We start from the raw sequence: 19,106 nt of genomic DNA, 5'->3' as shown, positions 1-19,106 counted from the left end.
AGAATCAAGGGCTGCTGTGTACACTGAGCAAAAGATGGTGGAGAGAGGGCTGATAGTCATGTGGCAGGAGTTAACTCAAAGGTGTTAACACAAGAGATTTTCACAGCCTCTCCTACAGCACACAAGCAGCTATTAAGAAAAGCTGGCTAAGGAAAAAACACCCTGGTACAAGGTATTTTGGTTCACATTATTCCATCCTCTCCTCATATGCCTTTACTTCTAAACACTGGCCTAACCTCCCTTAAGTACCAGTGGAAAACCTGATCTTCATTCAAAGGCAGAGATGTTTAAAAAAATCTCTCCTAGTAAACATTAGATTATTTACCCTATATATCAACCTCTTCCTGGAATTTAATTTCCAGGACTGATTGGCACAATTTTCTGTAAGATTTGAAGGCGTTCACTGTCATGATCTTGCTGCTAAAAATATTTTGGTGATGGGCACACCTGAAATACATCACAAAAAAGAGAAGGACTGAAAGCAAATACACTGGAACACTAAGTTTAGGAGGGTGAGTAGAAGAAAAACCTAAACTATAAAATAAGATAAAAGCTCCATCGGCTACAAAGAAGCAGATGTAAAACTAAATCTGCTTTAAGGAAAGAATCCCAGGAGGTATATGCTTACAGGCTTCCTGAATGCCACTCTCAATGGTTTTAAATTCACAAGATGTATTTAATCTCTGCAGTTCATCGCTGTCCATTTGATATTCAGCCACCCATGTCATTTCCCATCTCTTTGGCTGGATACAGGCACTGGCCACAGCTGCAACATACTGAGTACAGTTGGCTACCAACCAGCTGATGTTACCATTTGCCAAAGTCTCCATACTGCTATGTTGCTGAGAGCTCTTCTCAGAGAAAAGATGAATGGCCTCAAATGTCATTAGCTATTTGCTCCTACCCCTGTTCTGCATTCTTTTACAGTAATTTACAATAGGCCAGTGAGAAGGACCCAAATGGAGAACTAAAGAGAAATTCAGGTTAACACTGAAACCTTTACTTGATAAGAAAACATCACTTCAGAATTCTCACGTACCTTCTGCTTACATTTCATTTGACTAAAAGAAAATGCATTTGTTATGTTTGACAAAAAAACCTCCACTAGCAAACAACATGGAAAGAAGATAATTTGTGAAATGCATAAATAAAAAGATAAACCCTCAGAATCCTCCTATTGAGTAAAACTATAAACAGCAATAAATAATCGTAACTGCCCTCTACTGAATTTTGAGTATTTCCTACCAAGCAGTCATTTTGACTCAATTTGTGCTAAAAATAACTCAATGTCTTGAAATGTTACTATTAGAGATTTGCCTTTCACTGAAGAAAAGAACTGTGTGCTTTTGAAGTAGCAAATCTGAATTATGTAATTATCAAATTCACCAAGCTGATCCATGAAGATGGTGTAACAACTGCATTCCAGCCCAAGTGGCCAGTAGCAACTCTGTGTGGCTGTTTTTGCAAGATTTGGGTTATTTCAGGGTTGTTGCAGTCATAGAATGCAAATCAAGGACCAGTGTTTAACAACTGCCAATTTTTTCTACATCTTTAAATGGGGGAGTAGCCTGTCCTCAGCTACTGTTAAATGAAGCAGAGCAATCAAACGGCAAAATTTAAAAAGAAAAAAATAAAAAGGAAAGCCACAAAATTCCTGTGATAAATATAAATACAAGATTTTGCAAATGTGTTTTGGGATTCTTCAGGATGAAAAGGCCTTTTGATTTTTTAGGAAACTGTGAAGAATAACTTTACACTGACTCCAGAAAGTGGAGCGGATCAAGCATGCTTTCGGTATTTATGTATTTATATATTAGGTGAAGTTGTCCTATGCTGCACATTGACAAAACTTCCCCTGACTCACATGTAGCTGTATTCTTTAGCTGCCAACAGCTAGAAGTCAAACTTTTTAAAGGTACTTTAGTCTCCAATGGAAAATATTAGGAACGCAGAGTTGACATTTCTAAATATAAACAGATATGACAACAATTGATTCTATGCATACATTAAAAAAAAAGAATTTGGGACAATTGTATAAGAGTGATACACCAAGAAAATGACATTTACCACCTAACCACAGTCTCAAAGACAGCATGAGTTACAAATGCACTATCCTTATGGAAAACTGCATGGAAATGTACATTTGGCAAGTGGGGCACGACTGCAGTCCCACTACTACTACTGGCTACTGTGTTCAGACTCAGAAAACATGCATGGCACAAATGAGTATTATTGACTTTGATAAATGGGAAACCAAGACCTGGATTTTCAAGGGACAGTGGACATCTACATGCCCCTCAAGTCAATGGGAATTAGGTACCTAGAGACGAATGGATGGACAGAGAGTCCTAAAAGTATGTTTAAAAAGTCAAATGAGTACGTATCAGATAAAAACAGAACAGCTTAATCCACCTCAAGGGGAAACAGCAACATGTTAGCCTCCCATGGTTATTAAATATGAATGAGATTTACTGGTAAATGTGAAAGTCCATGAAACCACATACACCCCTCACGATTACCCACGGCAGAACAGTGGTCTAGCTCAGATGATTAAGAAAGGAACCTCTGTAATGAAGTGCTTCCTTAAGGTACCTTATTCCATTGCAATACTTATGTAAACTATTCCCATTTCATTCCCTGTATACCTGGAAGTTTCTCTTATAAATTAGAAAAAAAATATTCAGAACTATAACTCCTTTGGGTGTGCACCTGCAAACTGAGAAACTCACATACATGCCTTTGCATAAGCTATTGAAAAAGCTGTGTTCCTTGCCTATGAGCACAAAACAGATTTCTATTCCCACCAGAAAAGAGCACTATACATCAGAAGTACCTCAGAAGCAACTTAAGCTGTAGCCATCAAAACATCTGCTCCCAATACTCATCCCAGCATCTTCAAGCACAGGGAGAGGCTGTTGAATGAGCTCTGAAATACTTTAGGCAAGGAAGGATCACAGGCAAAATGGATGACAAAATAGGAGCAGTATCAGAATATGCTGCAGAGCAGAGGGCAGGGACACCTTTTGTGGCCCTTGGGCAGCCCTCACTGAAAACCCAACCATCTTCTACTGGAGTTACTAGGAAGGGAAATGCAGCATCCACAGACCAGAAAAACAAAAACAAAACAAACAAATAAAACAAAACCAAAACAAAACAAAATAAAAAACCCCAAAAAACAAAACAAAACAAAAAAAACAAACAAAAAACCAAACCAAAACAAAACAAAAAATCAACATTCTGACATTCCTGGGGTTTTTTTCCCCACAGGAAAGAGCTGACTGCAAATGGCAAATAGTTTCTCTCCTCCAAAGGCCACCATTTGGACCCTGCAGGATGCCAGAGACATTGATGGAGTCACACTGAAAATGATATTTCTTCTTATCCATGAAATGGGCCATGAGAGCACTGCCAGGGCTTCTTTTCTCCACAGCCACAAAGACTCTGTCTTTACGGGAGAGATAAAGAGAGGCATAAAAAGAAGGAGAAAGAGTAAGCTGCTGAGTGCTGGAAGGGAGCTGGGTCAGATGTAAATTTGAAAGTTTAGTGACTTGCTTCCTTGCCAATTTGTGAAGGAAGCAAAGAGAAGGGGAAATGAAGGAGAAAAAGAAGGAAAGATTTTGCAGAGCAGTAAATCTCCGTATTTTTTGTTTATTACATAGGTGGTGAAAATTGAAGAAGAAAGTCATATGTCAAAAGAAAAGAAGACAGCCAGGAATGCTGAGCAAAGGAAAGCTTAAGAATATGGGTGACTTGGAGGTTTGAGGCTCACAGCCAAGTTAACGTGGCTTGAGGCATGGACATGGAGTATGGAGAGACAGAGGTACAGTGGTGATTCCCCCAGGGCCAAAGTTATCTTTGTCTCTGGAATCTGAACTAATAAGCTGAGAGACAGCAAAGGAGCTCCAGGACAAGAGGATATAGTTCAGTGGTGCACATGGCAGTGTTAGGTTATCAACTGAACCTGATGGCACTAGGTCTTCCCTGACCTTAACAATGCTATAATTCTACAACATTTCAGGATTTTTGCCCAGCACAGTACTTTATCTTTCAATTACAATCCTACTAGGCCCATCTGGTTGGTAGGGCCTTTTGAGTCTGCAGAGAAACAGAGTCCTTCAGTCATCAAAACCCATTTCTGCTGTTCACAGGGAAAACAATCCACAGTGGCTCAGCCCCACTTTCAGTACCATGAATAAGGCAGGCAGATTGTCCATTCCCATCCCTGTGCCTTAAACTAAAGAAGTTCTGAACTGCCCAGGTTTACCACTCAGCTCTGTTCTCCAGTGCTTTCTAGACTCTTGACAGTGTCATAAACTTTGCTTCATGAAGCTAGTCCACAGTTCCTGTCGGCAGGAATCATTCCCCAAATCCCTCCTTCTTTCTTCCTGCTCCCATGAAGTAAACAGGACTTCTGTGGGAACACAAATGGGCATCTGAACTCCTAAACACAGCTCCAAAGCCTGCTCCCAATGCTGGGGAAAACAAAACAAAACATAACAAAACAAAAAAAAACCCAACAGAAAGAAAGAAAGAAATAAACAAACAAACAAAAAAAAAGAAGAAAAACTGCCCAAACCAACCAACCCCCCAAAAAACCAGAAACATAAAAAAACTCTAAAGAGGATGCAACATGTAATATATGTGCCCCAGTGAATCAGATACATTCATGACATAATTATCAGTTCTAACCATATACAAATCCCACATACATACAGAGATATGTATCTCATATGTACACACACAGAGAAATGCATAAACATACACTTCTCCAAGTCATGGACACAATACCTGCTCTAGGTTGGCTGCTGCTCTTTTTTTTTCTCCTGTGGCATCTTGATACGGTAAAATGAAGAGTTCGGCAGACGTGGGCAGGCCAGGGAGCATTGCAACCAGAACATGCTTGCTGGAAATACCTGTAGCCTGATACACAGACAAAAAATGGAGACAGAAACAGTGTGGATGGCACTGAATGCTGAGAGCTTCTCCCTTCGGGCATTACGGTGCTTTCACCATGGAGGGTGTATCTCGTACATCTCGATGGCTGAAATTTTTAAATTTGGACTTTAATACCCCTAGTTTTGAAACATTAGACAAAATTCAGAAAAAAGTATCCTACAGGCATTACTGCCAGGGACATCTCCAGTCTTATGTTTCAGCTGATTCTACACAATCAGATTGTGGAGTTATTATCCAGAAAAGGATCTAGTTTAGCCCTCATGAGGTTTTGTTAGCCAAAGGAAGGATAAACATCATTTGATGAATCTTCCTCCATTGCCTTTCTGTTGTGAATTATCCACCAAAGGCACTTAAATCTCAAGGTTTTGATTTAACCTGAAGTTTTCAAGTGCTGTCACTTTTAAAATGGTGGGAAAACAGTGCCTTTAGATACAAGGGCAGACCACAGAAGCACCACAGAGATTCCCTTGCAGTAAAGACTTGGAAGCCTCTCAGTCATTAACTGCACCTAAATCTCAGGAATTATTCTCCTTGGTAGTTCAGGAGTGAAGACATGAAGGAGGTGCTCATTGGAGGAAATGGTGGATGCAGGACAAAGGGTCAGCAAAACTCATCATAAATCACCATTTTCTGAGTTTGTCCTGTGGATAACCCAAGTGTGACTGCTGACAGTCTGGGGATAACCCTGTGGAATCCCCTCCACAACACCAAGGCAAAGCATGTGTCTTTTTTTCTTTCTTTATTTTGCTTTCTTTTGTAATGTGGATTTAGAGAAAAACACTTATAAATATATGAAGGTCTCTTATATTTTTATGAGTATTCTGTGAAGCCAGGGTTTGCATTATTTGTGATTGCCTGACAGGTTGCTTTAAGTTGTCAAGAAAGACACAGTATTGCCTTCATTTTCAGAGGCTGGGAACATTATTTTTTTTTTTTTCAAAAGTGGGAGACAGTAGTCATAAAATCAATGATGTGAGCAAATAATTATGATCAAAACAAGAGATAGGATATTGTGTGATAATATAAAACTATCCCTATTCAGAGTGAAGATCAGATTTTAGTACAGAACTATAATTTTGTATGCAGAATTTTATCCAAGTCTGATGATATTCTGTAATCAGAATATAATACTTTAATAAAAGTTCATAAAAATTCTATAGCACAGCTATAATTTCCTATTGAATTATTTAGTTATTTGACTCATTTTTATACCTTTTACTTAATTGCTGCAGAAATCTACTGGGTTTATCTTTAATTTTTACAGGAACTTCTCACAAAGGCTTGTTTAAGGTGAATCATTTAGCTATATAAAGATGGATAATTAGCTATCAATTTTTATTTTTTTAATCAAATAAAAAAAAAGACTGTGTTTTCACCGTTCTGCTTTTGAAATGCAGCCTTGGTACTGTAGTTTTACGATTCTTTTTTTTATGGCTTGGTTTTGCTTTATTGAGATGTTTATATTCTGAAAATTCATCCTGAGGATAAATGGATCCTTGAATACTTGATACAGTCATAAATATGTCAGAAGATCAAGCTCCAGAAAAATGCTCTTTTTTTTCCCTTTCCTCTTGTCTTTTAAAAAAATATCAGAAAAAAATCTCAAGAAGCAATCCAGACAAGCTTGTGCTCCTGGTTAGTATACAGTTTTTCTGGAGTTTTTTTGCTCTGATAATGCCACAAATACTTAAGCTTGCTAACGACATCAACAAGCCTTTTATCCCTTCAAAATCTGAGTATCTTTATAGTGAAAAAAGCAGAAACACTATTTCAAACAATTCCTTACACTATTTTTCTACTGAACTGAGAAACCCCAGCCACCTCTTCTAATTCTTCTTACCTCCTCCATTTCAAATCCAAATCTTCAGCTACACTAGAATACTTTTGTGACATTCTGTTTCATAGTTAAAGAAGGAACTTCAGAACTTCTCTACAGCATTGATGGGAAAACCAACCACCAATCCTGCCATGTGAGCCTCATGCTAAATGAAGGACTTAAAGTACTTGCTGTGGTGTTCTGCATAGTAAAAATTGTTTAATTTTTGGTCTCACAAGTTTTCTACAGCATATTTGCAATTCCATTAGAACACCACTGCTTTACACTGAAGGCTGAATCTGGGCACCAGATTGTCATAGGATGAGATCATTTCACCTGTCTAAAATTTAGGATGCTGTCCTCAAACACTATCAATTCTCCATTTCTGGGTGGTGGAAACAAAGAGACACCTTGAGAGAACAAATCAGGAACCAGAACCCTTGCAACGCAGGTTATGCACATATCTTACCTCCACCAGAGCTCTCTTGACTACTCTGCTGATGTCCCTTCTCCACTCTGGGATATCTGGGTTGTAGTCATCAAGGTTTGGAGAGAACGATAACCTCAGGGACTGAAATTTCTCTGCAGACACAATGACAGAGTGGTGAGTAATGACTGAAATGCCTTAATGCCAAATGAGGGGTCAGAACCTTGTGAAACCTGGTGCAGCTCATGTTTTGCTTAATCAGTTTGCAGATGGTGCACAGACTGTGAGGGAATCCAGCAGTGTGCCTGAGAGACTCCCTGAGAGATGAGGAGAATCTGGGGGATTCATCACTGGAATGTCTTGGAACTGGAAAAGGTGATCAGTCCTTACTTGACTGGATGAATAGCACTGCAAAGGGAGCTGTGTTGGGAATGTGAATGAAATGTTACCTTCAATTTGACTTCTGGAGCAGGCACACCCTGTGCAGAAAGCTGTGACTGGACTCTCATAGATGTGCCCCAAACCCTAGAGATCTTAATTGGAAGGGAACAGAGATAAATCTGGGGAGAGGACTAGCCTTGGAAAATGTACCTAATCTTTGTTGCTGTTAACAGAGGTGCCCACATTGATCACTATCAGCTAAAACTGGGATTCCCAGTGGATTTTAGGCTCCATCTACGTTATATGGTATCTGTGTGCCCTAACTGCTTGTGATGCATGAGAACAATGTCAAATCAGTACAGATTTCTGTGCAGAACTGCTGCACACAGCACTGATTTATCTTTCAAGCTGAGCAGCTTTTGTGTGAGTTAAGAGGCCTCTGCTGGCCAAGAAGGGGAAAAACCAGCTTACAAAACAAACTAACATTTTGACAATCATGTAGGATGATCAAAGAGTGATGGAGCACATGCAGAGGACTCTGGGAAGATCAATGTTCTACAATCATGTCAGTCTGCACTAATGTCAGTCACTGGTTTTCAGAGATATTATGCTGGACTGGTAACAGTGGAATTCCATTTATAATCTCACTCAAAGCATTCTGGAATAAAGACCTCTTGTTGCTGCCACCTAACCTGGCTCTCTAAACGTTGACTGTGGAGAATCCTGTGTGAAATAAAAGGGGAAGAACTCACCATACACTGCAATAGTCTTTGTGTCCTGAAGAATGGTGTTTCCTGCTGAGACCTGAACAGTGATGGTGTTCATCCCTTCCACAGAAAATGTGAATGTGATGCTCCCTTCCAATGTGATCAGTGGCTACAAATATATCATAAAAGGAAAAAAAAATCCATTAATTTTTCTGGAAAGGAAAAGCAAAAATGAGTTTGGCTCTCTAACCTATTAGGGAGTTAGTTCCAGATTGGAAATTTCAGACTCAGGAGGTGCCCTGTGACATTTCCCAGGTAATTTCCTAGAGAGGGCACACACTCATAAAATCTCAGACAGGGATATCCTCTTGAAGCTCAGACTAAGGTACCTATAATTTCCAAAGTAGCTATGTTTTAAGATTCCAGTGCCTCCTTTCCACTTAGCATGTTGGTTGTTCTGGATCCCATGTTAAAATGCTCACCTTTGCTCACTCCCCAGAGAGACCAAGATCCTGATATAAAGGCCTGCAACACTCACTGCCCAGGTAGCACCCTCCTTTCCTAAACCTAGTGTAAGTGCTTTATTTAAGGTGACTCAAGGGGGTTGTCACAGAAACAGCTAAATTAAGATGCCACATTTGCGGTCCCATGTTATCCTTAGATACAGAGACATCGTTCTTGGTAAGTGCTGATTCTTGAGAGGACACAGATCCCTTTAGCTGTGAACCAGTTTACCAATGAGTTGTGTCCTCCAGCAGATTCTGCCTTAACTTCTCTTTCCACTTGTTAATGAACTCTGGGTGAGATCTTCAAAGCACCCAGTACGGAGCCAAACTGTTGCCATTGCAGTCTATAGTAAAACTCACACTTCAATGGGAACAGAATCAGACCTACCCTGATCACTTATGAGTTTAGGAGATCAGAGGGAAGGTTAAAAGGTGACAATCACAGCCTGTAAGTACCTCTAGGGGCAGAAGATGGCTGATAGTACAGAGTTCTTTAATCTACACAAAAAGGCATAACAAGATCCAACAGCTTGAATCCCAGACTAGATAAATTCAGACTACAAACACAGTGCATGAGTTCAAAGCTCAGAATAATTAGCTGTGGGGAAAAAGTTGGAGGAGATGGTCAGAAGGAGAAGCAGTGCATTTTCCATCATCTGAGGAAAATTATTAATGCAAAACAACGAAAGAGTCAGGTTCTGCCTTAGTCACAAGAAGTTAAATAGAACAGAAGGTACTGATCAAACTCTCCAATCTGCATTATACAGAAGAGAACCATGGGTAATTATGAAGGTCCCTCTTGGCTCTACAAAATCCATGACAACCTCTCCCCTCAGAAACTAATTAGGGTTTTTGGGTACTTTAGCCACAATTATCTGTCAAATAACAGTTCTAATGTCTGTGCAGATTTACCAAGACTGCAAGCACAGAGGCAGCAGAACATGATGGATGATACTCTCACATCTGAGCAAAGCCCTGGGGGCAGGGAGGTGTTTTGGGAACTGTTCCATCCACCTGTAGTACATGATAATAAGGTCCTTTTGCACATGTGGTTTAGCATAGGGTGCTGGGGCTCAGCATAGGTCAGTTCCAGATATAAAAAAAGCTTCAGCGTGAAAAGTTATTTTCCTAATAAAAAATTTTCAAAGCTCCTACTTTTTTTCTTCTTGTTACTAAAGAAAGGAGGGTGAAGAAAAACAGTAGAAACTCTTCCAGATTCCTGTTAACTATGTTCACCTTGGATGGAATTAAGGAATAAAGCTATTGGTAACTTGCATGAAACAGCAATAAACCCTGCATCTAAGTCACAGCCATTTACACAAGGCACTACTTACACTTCCATGTTGGTATCTCCAAGGACCATTAGTATCTCAGTATTTGATTGATAATTTTCTTGCTATGTGACTACATAGAAGCATTCCCAGACCCCTCTCTCCCTCCCTCTTCTGTCAGAGAGCTCCTCCAGGATTATTTTGACCTCAGTCAATCTGGAATACAAACCTCTGTGTTGTTCCCAAACCACCAGACATAAGTAAGTGTTCCCACTTGGCTTGGCCACAGCACTGCTGTGGCGTTGATCTCCTTGTTCTTCGTGGTGACAAAAGGCAGAGACAAGTGAACGTGTTCCAAGGGGCCTGCAGAAACAGGAGCAGCAGGTGAGTCCTCCCTCCATCTGAAAAGTCAACCTGGGTGGGATATCCACTGGTTTAGGGAAGAAAAATCTTCCCTAAATCACTGTGGGACATGACAGAATGTTTTGGCTTGGTACCATTTCTAGAGAGGAAGGCTTCAATCTGCTCCTCAAAGAACAAGAGCTACGCCTGTACCTGGAGCTGAAAAACTTGGGACTCTCTACTGCATGAATGTCACAAAGTCAGGAGCTTATATGACCTTTACAACAGGGACAGAGACCTGTTGTGTGAATATAGCCTTCACTGGGAAGACAAGAATGTGCAGGACAAATGGCTTCAGTAGACATGAAGTCTCTTTGCTTGAAAACTGCTATGATTTGTTGAATTTCAGCAGAAACTCTTTCTGAAGGCAGCTATTCACTGAGTGTCTGTATTTTAATGTTACCTTACATTCCCTCCTTCTCATCAATAAACTCTTTTATTTCTTCAGTATAAACAGAACATAATTCACTCAACAAATGACATTCTGCCCAGGGTTACACATTTCCCATCTTCTGGAAACAGATGGGCCTTTGTTGTTAAATCTTTTTCTATAGATTATTTTTAAAATGTGTTCTGACTGTTCACTAAGAGAACAAAGCAATTGTCCTGAGTGACAGGGAAAGAAAAATAAAGAAACCTCAGGTGACATGAGGACGTGGGTTCCTTAAACAAATTAAGGCCACATCTACACATCCTCTATCTGTGAGCTCCCCAGTGATGAGAACCACAGCCTTGCATTGTTCATATGAAGTTGAGATGCACTGGTAGAGAATTACATGTATTTCCAGGGAGGATCTTTCCGGATAGATCCCATGCACACATCACCACTTAGACCTTGCTTTTCAGCCTAAATGAACACCACATACTTTGGAGAAAGCATCCTGTATAACACAATAGGCAGAGTGAAGAAAAAAGCTCTCTCAAATCAGACTGCATAAACAATGCCAGAATAAGGACCAGTGTTCCTGATTACTGAAATGCATCTTTCTCTGGGTTGCAGACATTGCCACTGCTTAAACTGAAGAAGCCCAGTTAAGAGTTATCCATGATCAGATTAACCAAAGCCTGTTATACATGAGGCCATGGCTTATTTTGCCTTTTATAAGCAGCAGTCAACACCCTTGGAATTCATGATTTGCCAAAATTTCACCCTTATGATTTTAATGGCATCCTCCTGCTCAGATCCATTTCCATCACCATGCTGTTCCTGTTCTCAGCAAGACCCTGTGACCTGAAAAACAGCAATTTCCCCAGCTAAATGCAGTGACAACTGTAATGATGGAGCCCATGAAAAGTCTGATACTCTCCAACATTACTGCATCACTGCTCTGAACAGATCTCAAACGATCCTGCATAGCAGAGAGTGCCCAGCACCTCCTTGGACCTTCCCCACACAATGGTTAGGAAGGGATATGAAATAACAGCTCAAGCAATCCACCTCTGCCTGAGCATTTCCTAGAACAGCTGGGTCAAGGAGGCTGGAAAGCTGAGCTGGTATCTGGCCAGCAGATGGGGATAGCTCACTCTGCATAGGCCCTCCTGGTAGGAGACTGCTTTCTCCCAGGTAAGCTTGAAGAGGATTCAAGAAAACTAATTTATGAGCTCCATGCAGGGCTATGGAGACTATGGCTTTCACATCTCCCAGGGGAAAAATACCTGTACAGGCTCCAGAAAACTAAAGGGAGAAGCTTCTCAAAGGTCTCACTCGCATAGGTGATGTTATAATGAAGCATCCAGGCAAATCTGTAAGTAATTTTCCAGGAGAAAATTTTGACCCATCAGGACAGCTAAGAGACAGGCTGTTGGCTCGAGCAGTTTACATACAACACTTTATACTGTCCATCCAACTCAAAATGCTCCTCTCTCACAATAACCTGCACTTCTGCATCCCTGGAGCAACTGCAGGAAAGGCACTGGTTCTGTGCACTGGCCACATGGTCGCAGCAGGATGAGGAGAGCATGGGATGAAGGCTTTACTTTTACATTGAGGCCACAAGCACAGAGGTTCAGTGCCTGCAGTTTTTTCCAGCAGGAGGAGTGCTGGCTACAGGTAGGGAACGTGCTGGAAGGTCCAAATCTGGCAGCAGACACTCACATATTAACCCTGTAACCAGGGATCACCCAGTTTTTAGCCCTTCCAAAAACTCTGGATGTTCAGCCTGCACATTGCTATTACAATACAGTGTGTGTGTCCATTTTAAGGACAGATATTTTTGAAAAGCTCCCCAAAGGCCAAGCTCAAACACACAGAAACAGAATACTCAGCAGAGGGCTGAGTGGCAATGCAAGCATTCCAACAGGATTTAGAAGTTATTGTGGATCAGGGTGTTGGACCCTGCAGGGGGCTGGATCTACTGTACATCCCTGTCCTCTGCAAGTCTTCTTTACCCTGAGTGGCACCATGCTCATTTGTAACCTGCTTTGCAGTTCCTAATTCTTGTCATGTAGAGAAAGGTGAGACATATCCCTTAGAGCTGCCACTTCTCCAGGGAGTCTGGCACATATAACCTAGGCCTGGCTAAAATTATCACTCAGTATTTCAATCCTGTGCTGGCAATTACCTATGCAAAACACAGAAACACACACTATCAGCTGCTAAGTCACACAAACAAATCTGAATGTTGTTTATTTCTTGTACAACTCATAAGCCCTCAGTGTCTCAAGAAAATTAATTAGAGCAGCTAATTAGACCAAAGCTAAGTAGACCAGAAAGACACTATGAGTGATTGAAGGCTGGACACCTGCCAACCAAAGGTGTTTTTATAGGGGAATATTCATGCGGGTATTTGCTCCTGCTCCTCTAGTCCTCCTTTGTAAAAATCCAATCTCCCACACTCCTGCCTCCCACTGCTCCCATCTGTTGACACAATGGTTCTCCATCAAAGAGCTGCTCTCCTACCCTGGAAAGGCAGCTGCTTTCATGCTGTGTGAACTATCCCCAAAACTAGAGGTAAAGTGTAGGGAATGTGCCAAATCACCAACACAATACGTGGAGTTAGTTTGGTAGATGGTAAATAGTATTTCTGTAAACGTAACTTCATGTTTTGTAATTTCCTTTTTTCTCAGTTAATCTGGCACAGAGGCACACAGTGAGAACATAAATAACAAACAAAAAACCCCACTGTGCAAACAAAATAATGGCCCCAAACAAAATCCATTAGGAATGTTACAAAATTTTGATAGATTGACCCTTTGGGTTCATAACCATGTGCTAGAATAAATATGAAATAATACAATGTTGGTTTTATCCAAGAATTTGGGATAAATTTCAGCTATAAATCAGACTCATATGAAGTATAAAAATGTTAAAAAGAATAGCAGAAAAGCAATGTGAGGATAACAATTTTTTTTCAATACTATTTAATACAAAGATTTTGGTTCCTATGACAACAGAAACACTGAAATGCACTGCTTTCCATCCCAGAGGTGGATGTGTTTCATTAGAGGGCAAAACATGCACAAAGTAAAATTCAAAGCTTTTACAAGTCATTAAAGATTGCTGGGTGGCTGTGTTGTTCTGGAAGTGTAAGCTTCATAATGAAAGTGCATTTTAGAAAGGGCTGGACAGTCCTTTGAGGTGTCCCAAATTAGACTATCCAAAATTAGAGGTAAAACATGGTTAAAAAAGCAAAAGTTAATGATTAGACTCGATGATCTTAGAATCTTAATGAATCTACGTTTCCTCTCAGTCTGGAATCAACAATCTGGAGGACAGACTCATCATTTCCCACCACTCTGGACCAAGCTGCCAAATTCCAAATGTCACCTCCAGCTACAAGTAATAATTCTAAAAGAAAGCCAGAAGCTCACAAGAGGTATGCCCATACATACATGTGACATGCAGGTAGAGGACAGCACTGTCAGATCCCAGGCTGTTTTCCACCAGCACGGTCACTCGGAATATGCCCACATTCTGGTAGATGTGCTTGATCCCATCTTCTGTTGAGCTGAGATTGGCATATGACACAGCGGTGCCGTCTCCAAAATCCACCTGAATGAGGGATCTCTGGAGGTCTCCCTGTGGAGAAAGGATTGAAACAAACTCTGATTTGTTTTTGAGAGATGGGATCAGTGGAGAACAGTAACAAGGTCTGATGTACCAGAGACACAGCCTGCACTGACCTGTCAAACAACCATGGCTGCTGGAGATCCCTCCCTTCCACGTAAGATGCAGCATCTTGCCTTACCTTTAAACATCCTCACTCCCTAGGAAATGCCCCTCTAGCTCTGCATGGTGCTCATGCTGGCTATATTCACACTTGCTGGCTACTGCTGTGGAGCACTTCTACAGCCTAGTACACTGAAGCAGTGGCCACTATCTGGAATGATGGAAAATTAATTGCTGATCATTAATAATCTTTCATAAAATTGGCTGAAAGGACATTTCATTTACTTTGAGTTTGTTTCCTCTTCCTTTTTTTTTTTTCTTTCTTCCTTTTCCTCCCTCTTTTCCTTTGAGAGAGGAACAGTCCTCTGGATGCTCAATTCCCTTTCTGGAATGAAAGGTACCTGTGTGAATGGCTGGCATCAGGCAGGTTTCCACACCAGAAAGAGATATGTGAATGCGTGTAACTATAAGAGGAAATTGTAACAGAACTTTTATATTCCTCATGTTCTCTCAGTCTTTTTATAACTTGTTGTGAAGGCAGAAATAGTGGAGGCTTGCCTGAATGGAAAGCAAAACGAGCAGAGCTGTACCTGATGATGGCAAGAGCAACAAATTTTCCCAGATGCTCTCCTTTAATAGACTGAAGTTTCTCTTACACGGCCCTGGCACTCTGCTGGAAGCTCTATTACTTCCAAATAGATGAGACAAAAATAACTGTGTTGCTCTGTTGTGGAGAATCCCAGACTGAAGGTGTGGCAGGGGAAATGGTCTTAAGAACAGAATTATGTCCTTTGTTGACCCGAGTTATTAGAAGATGTGCAGTTTTGGACATGATGCAGTGCTTTGGGCCCTCGTTTCTGTTTGACTGAGCCAACAGAAGCCACCAAATGAGATCCACTTCCACAGCCAGAAGTGACCACACATGACCTCTGAACCTCTTTCAGATGGGAACTATTATTATCTCAAGTCCAGTGCTGGATTCAGACTAAATGCTGAGATCTCTGAAGTACCCTTTGATGCTCTCCCAGTTCCTCCAGGTCCATCATTATTAGGGGTTTAGTCATCTTTTCTTAGTCAAAAGAAGATGATGTCTTTGAACAGTAAAGCCATGCTGCTGGGATAAAAGCTTTTCACATGGCTAAAACTGTGCCACCACAGTGCATCTGCTGGATTTATCAGCTCTGAGGATATTCGAGGACATGCAGCTGAAGTCTGTTTCAGGTCGTGGAATATTCTTCCACATATCTGAGGTAGCAGCAGAAGCTAAGAAAGGTGACAGCCTTTTAGAATAGCCTCATTTCTGCAAGTGTCAAAATTTGTGTTCTAATGAACCTTTTTTTCTCTTGTCTTCATTTTGTCCATAGCCATGAAACTCATGAAACTCACACTGTCTACAAGTGTAGCCAGGGAAAGGAGTCATTTCTAAGGCATGCAAGATTTAGATTTCAATTTCTAGGTAGAGAAGAAGCTAAAGAAACAACTGAAAATCTAGGTAGAGAAGAGTTCAGCTCCTGTTCCCCCAGTCTATTTCATTTGTCTTGGCCTTTCCTGCTTTAAAACCCTTTGAACTGGAAATACATTTTCCATTGAATACGACCCAGGCTATAACAGTCCTCTGAAAATGACACATTTTGAAAATCTGACATTTAAAATTCTAGCTTAGGAAGTGAGAGAGAAAAGTCACGAAAACAAAGAGACTGTGTTTTGACTTGTTCTAATATTTTATCTGTGCCAGGTAAGAGCATGGACAGAGTAAGAGTGGAAGAGAAAGCAGATGAGCCAAAATCCAAACATTACCCACACAGCCCACACCTGATTTAAACCAACCAGCTGTCACTGTCTCTGTCTCTGGCATCTCTCCAGAGCCACTTGCAAGAGGTTGTTTTACCAAGAAAAGTTTTGTTCTGCAACAATTTGATGTCTATCCATACATTTTGCAAAAACCCCCTCCTGTTGCTTTTTCCAGCTTCTCATTTTTATTTTGTCAAGCTCAATACTCCACACCAGGATTTTTCTAAAGCTTTTAGCCCAATTAAGGCACACAAAACTCCCTGCATTACTTGTAGGAGACAGACACTGCTGCTGTTGGAGTGTTTTCATGACTTAATTAATTGTGTTTTCTTTAGATTAACCCCTTTCTCTGCAATATGCTCAAGCTTGGATATAACCTGAAGTACACTGCAATCTTGATAAAGGCTTTTGTGCAGCCAAAGGCTTAAGCATATGCTGAGCCTTAAGAACTTTTAGCCAGAAAAGAAGCCCTCATAATTAAAAACAAGTTTCCCAAGGCCCCACATCAAACCCTTTACCTGCCTAGATAGCATTAGTTACTAAGATGTAAATCAGACATTTACTATTTTCTAAGGGGTTTTCTCATTAAAAGTCCAGGCTTTTTTTCAAGCATATACAAAATATTCCTCTCTGCCTCCTAAGCCAAGTGCACCTTTTTCCTGCATCTTGACCAAAGGTGCCTGGAGTGCACACAAGACCTGGACATTTCCAAAAAACTCTCGGAAGCTTTTGGCGTCAGGGTATATCCACAAACATCCCATACAGTCTGCAACAATGTTTTTAGATTTTGATTACTTTTAGGCAGCTCTCAATATTTTGGAGGATGTGAGATGTGAGACCCACCTAGCAGGATTCTCTTGCTCAAACTCTGAAATCTTCCTCTGAAAGTTGTAATAATGCATTTTCCTTATTGACTTTGAATATTTGTATCGAAATGAAAGTATTAAAAAATGCAACAAACACAGCTCAAGGTTTTTAATTTTGGTTCCCATGTTTCAGATTGCATTTTTAAGTCTTTAATTATGTGCCGACTTCTGTGTCCTCCTTAGAGATGTTGACAATAGATTTAATTATCCTTTGCAAGAAACAGACACGGCTGCTGTTGGAGGGTTTTCATGGATTAATTCATTGTACTTTCTTTAGATTAACCCCTTTCCCTCCTAAGCATTTTTTCTGTCACCAAAAGAAATCATTAATCAAAGATACTTTCACTGGAACCGTGCATCTACACACAGCATACCTTTACTATGGATCTGTTTAAAGTATATTCTTAATTTTTAACAGCTACTCAGATCCACCTTGATCACAAACTGAAAATCATGCTTTCCTGTGTAAATCCCTGCTTTTGAAGAAGTGGCCATATTTTTTCAAATCAGAAACTGAATAGAAAGGTGCCTTTTAGCAGGCCAAATAGCTTGATACTTTTCACATGTACTTCTTTTTCAACACCAAATAGTGAATTGTACTGATCACATAATTCATCCTGAGTGCCAGCTCAACTCGGCTATGAGCTCCTTTTACAGTACTAGATCTTCTGTGCCCCAGAGGAATCAATAACAGCCTCTCAGGATTATGCAGAATAATTCAACTTGTGTGGCTGGATGTGCATTACAAGACTGTAGTGCTGTGTGTCATTAGGAAGGCAAGGTCCACTTTCATACATTTTCATGGAATTTCAAAAATTTAAAATACATGGAAGGCTTTGATTTCTCCCAACCAGTTTGTCATCATCAAAAAATGCAATTATAATTCAGATGACAGTTGTACAGGGCAGGTACATACTGTGTTATTTGTGTGTTATTACAGGAGTGTAGTGAGATATTACAGGAGTTAGATAAACATCTGTGATTCAGCATGTGTATTGAAAGTTAGGATGAAAGTCTCATATTTCTGTAATAATTATTAAAAAACTTGTGATATCAAAAGAGGGAACACAGTGGGATACTGCAAAAAAAACCAAAAAAAAAAACAACCAGACTGTCTTTTAAATTACTAGTACCTTTGCATCTTTGAGTACATCAACAATCAAAACAATCCTAATGCTAAGCTCAACTCCAGAAACTTCAGCTGAGTTGAATACTGAATTGCACCAAACATTAGTACTGAGGTGGGAAATGTTAATGGCACTGTGCCCCCAGCAGGATCCCCAAGCTCATTAAATGTACCCAAGACACAGTGTACCTTGTACAGCCATGTATCAACATTGTCATTACAGAGAGCCACAGCAGTCTTTAGGAAATTCAGGGCTTCATTTGTATGTTCACATGGTAAGAAAAAGTCCTCTGGATTTATGAGCAATCACTATACATACGCAAAGCATGGGGGGTATGAGGCAGAAAACAAAGCTCTTTTTTCAAATAAGAGAATAAAATATCAGAAAGTTTAAGTTCCTTACTCAAGGTCATGCAGGAGCTCAGAGTGAGGCTCAAGAACAAGTTCAGATTGCCTGAATTCTAGCCCGTGGCCTGAAGTGCAGGAACAAATTAGCTTTCCCCACACATTAGTCTAATCCCAACATCACATAGCAGCAGCAAGCAGTTAAAAGCAACCCAAAATCTACTCCCAGAGGAGTGACTTTGCCAGGTGAGAACTGAGGCGGACCTGGAATGTCAAAGATTTTTGGCTGTCATTTTATCAAGATAAAAAATAAATTAGAGGAGGCAGTTTCCCTGTGAATTATCTGTAATGAAACAGTCAAAGCCCTGAACCTTCCTGCCCTGAATGTCTTTACCATCCATTTC

General features: G+C 40.4%; 1 protein-coding gene across 1 annotated transcript in view; it reads right to left on the bottom strand.

Moving 5' to 3' along the window:
• Positions 1 to 19,106, bottom strand: part of SORCS1 (sortilin related VPS10 domain containing receptor 1) — a 258,601-nt gene that overhangs the window by 11,722 nt on the left and 227,773 nt on the right. Inside the window, exons 19-23 of the mRNA XM_062496860.1 lie at positions 14,298 to 14,484; positions 10,294 to 10,427; positions 8,333 to 8,456; positions 7,242 to 7,354; positions 4,789 to 4,920 (exon numbers count right to left, since the gene is read on the bottom strand). Of these exons, the coding sequence (XP_062352844.1) occupies positions 4,789 to 4,920; positions 7,242 to 7,354; positions 8,333 to 8,456; positions 10,294 to 10,427; positions 14,298 to 14,484 (690 nt within the window). The remainder of the gene's footprint in view (positions 1 to 4,788; positions 4,921 to 7,241; positions 7,355 to 8,332; positions 8,457 to 10,293; positions 10,428 to 14,297; positions 14,485 to 19,106) is intronic.

Source organism: Cinclus cinclus, chromosome 7 (genome assembly GCF_963662255.1).
Source record: "Cinclus cinclus chromosome 7, bCinCin1.1, whole genome shotgun sequence".
Taxonomy (NCBI): Eukaryota; Metazoa; Chordata; class Aves; order Passeriformes; family Cinclidae; genus Cinclus; species Cinclus cinclus.
The sequence above is the reverse complement of the archived record's forward strand: the minus strand, read 5'-3'. Positions and strand labels throughout refer to the sequence as shown.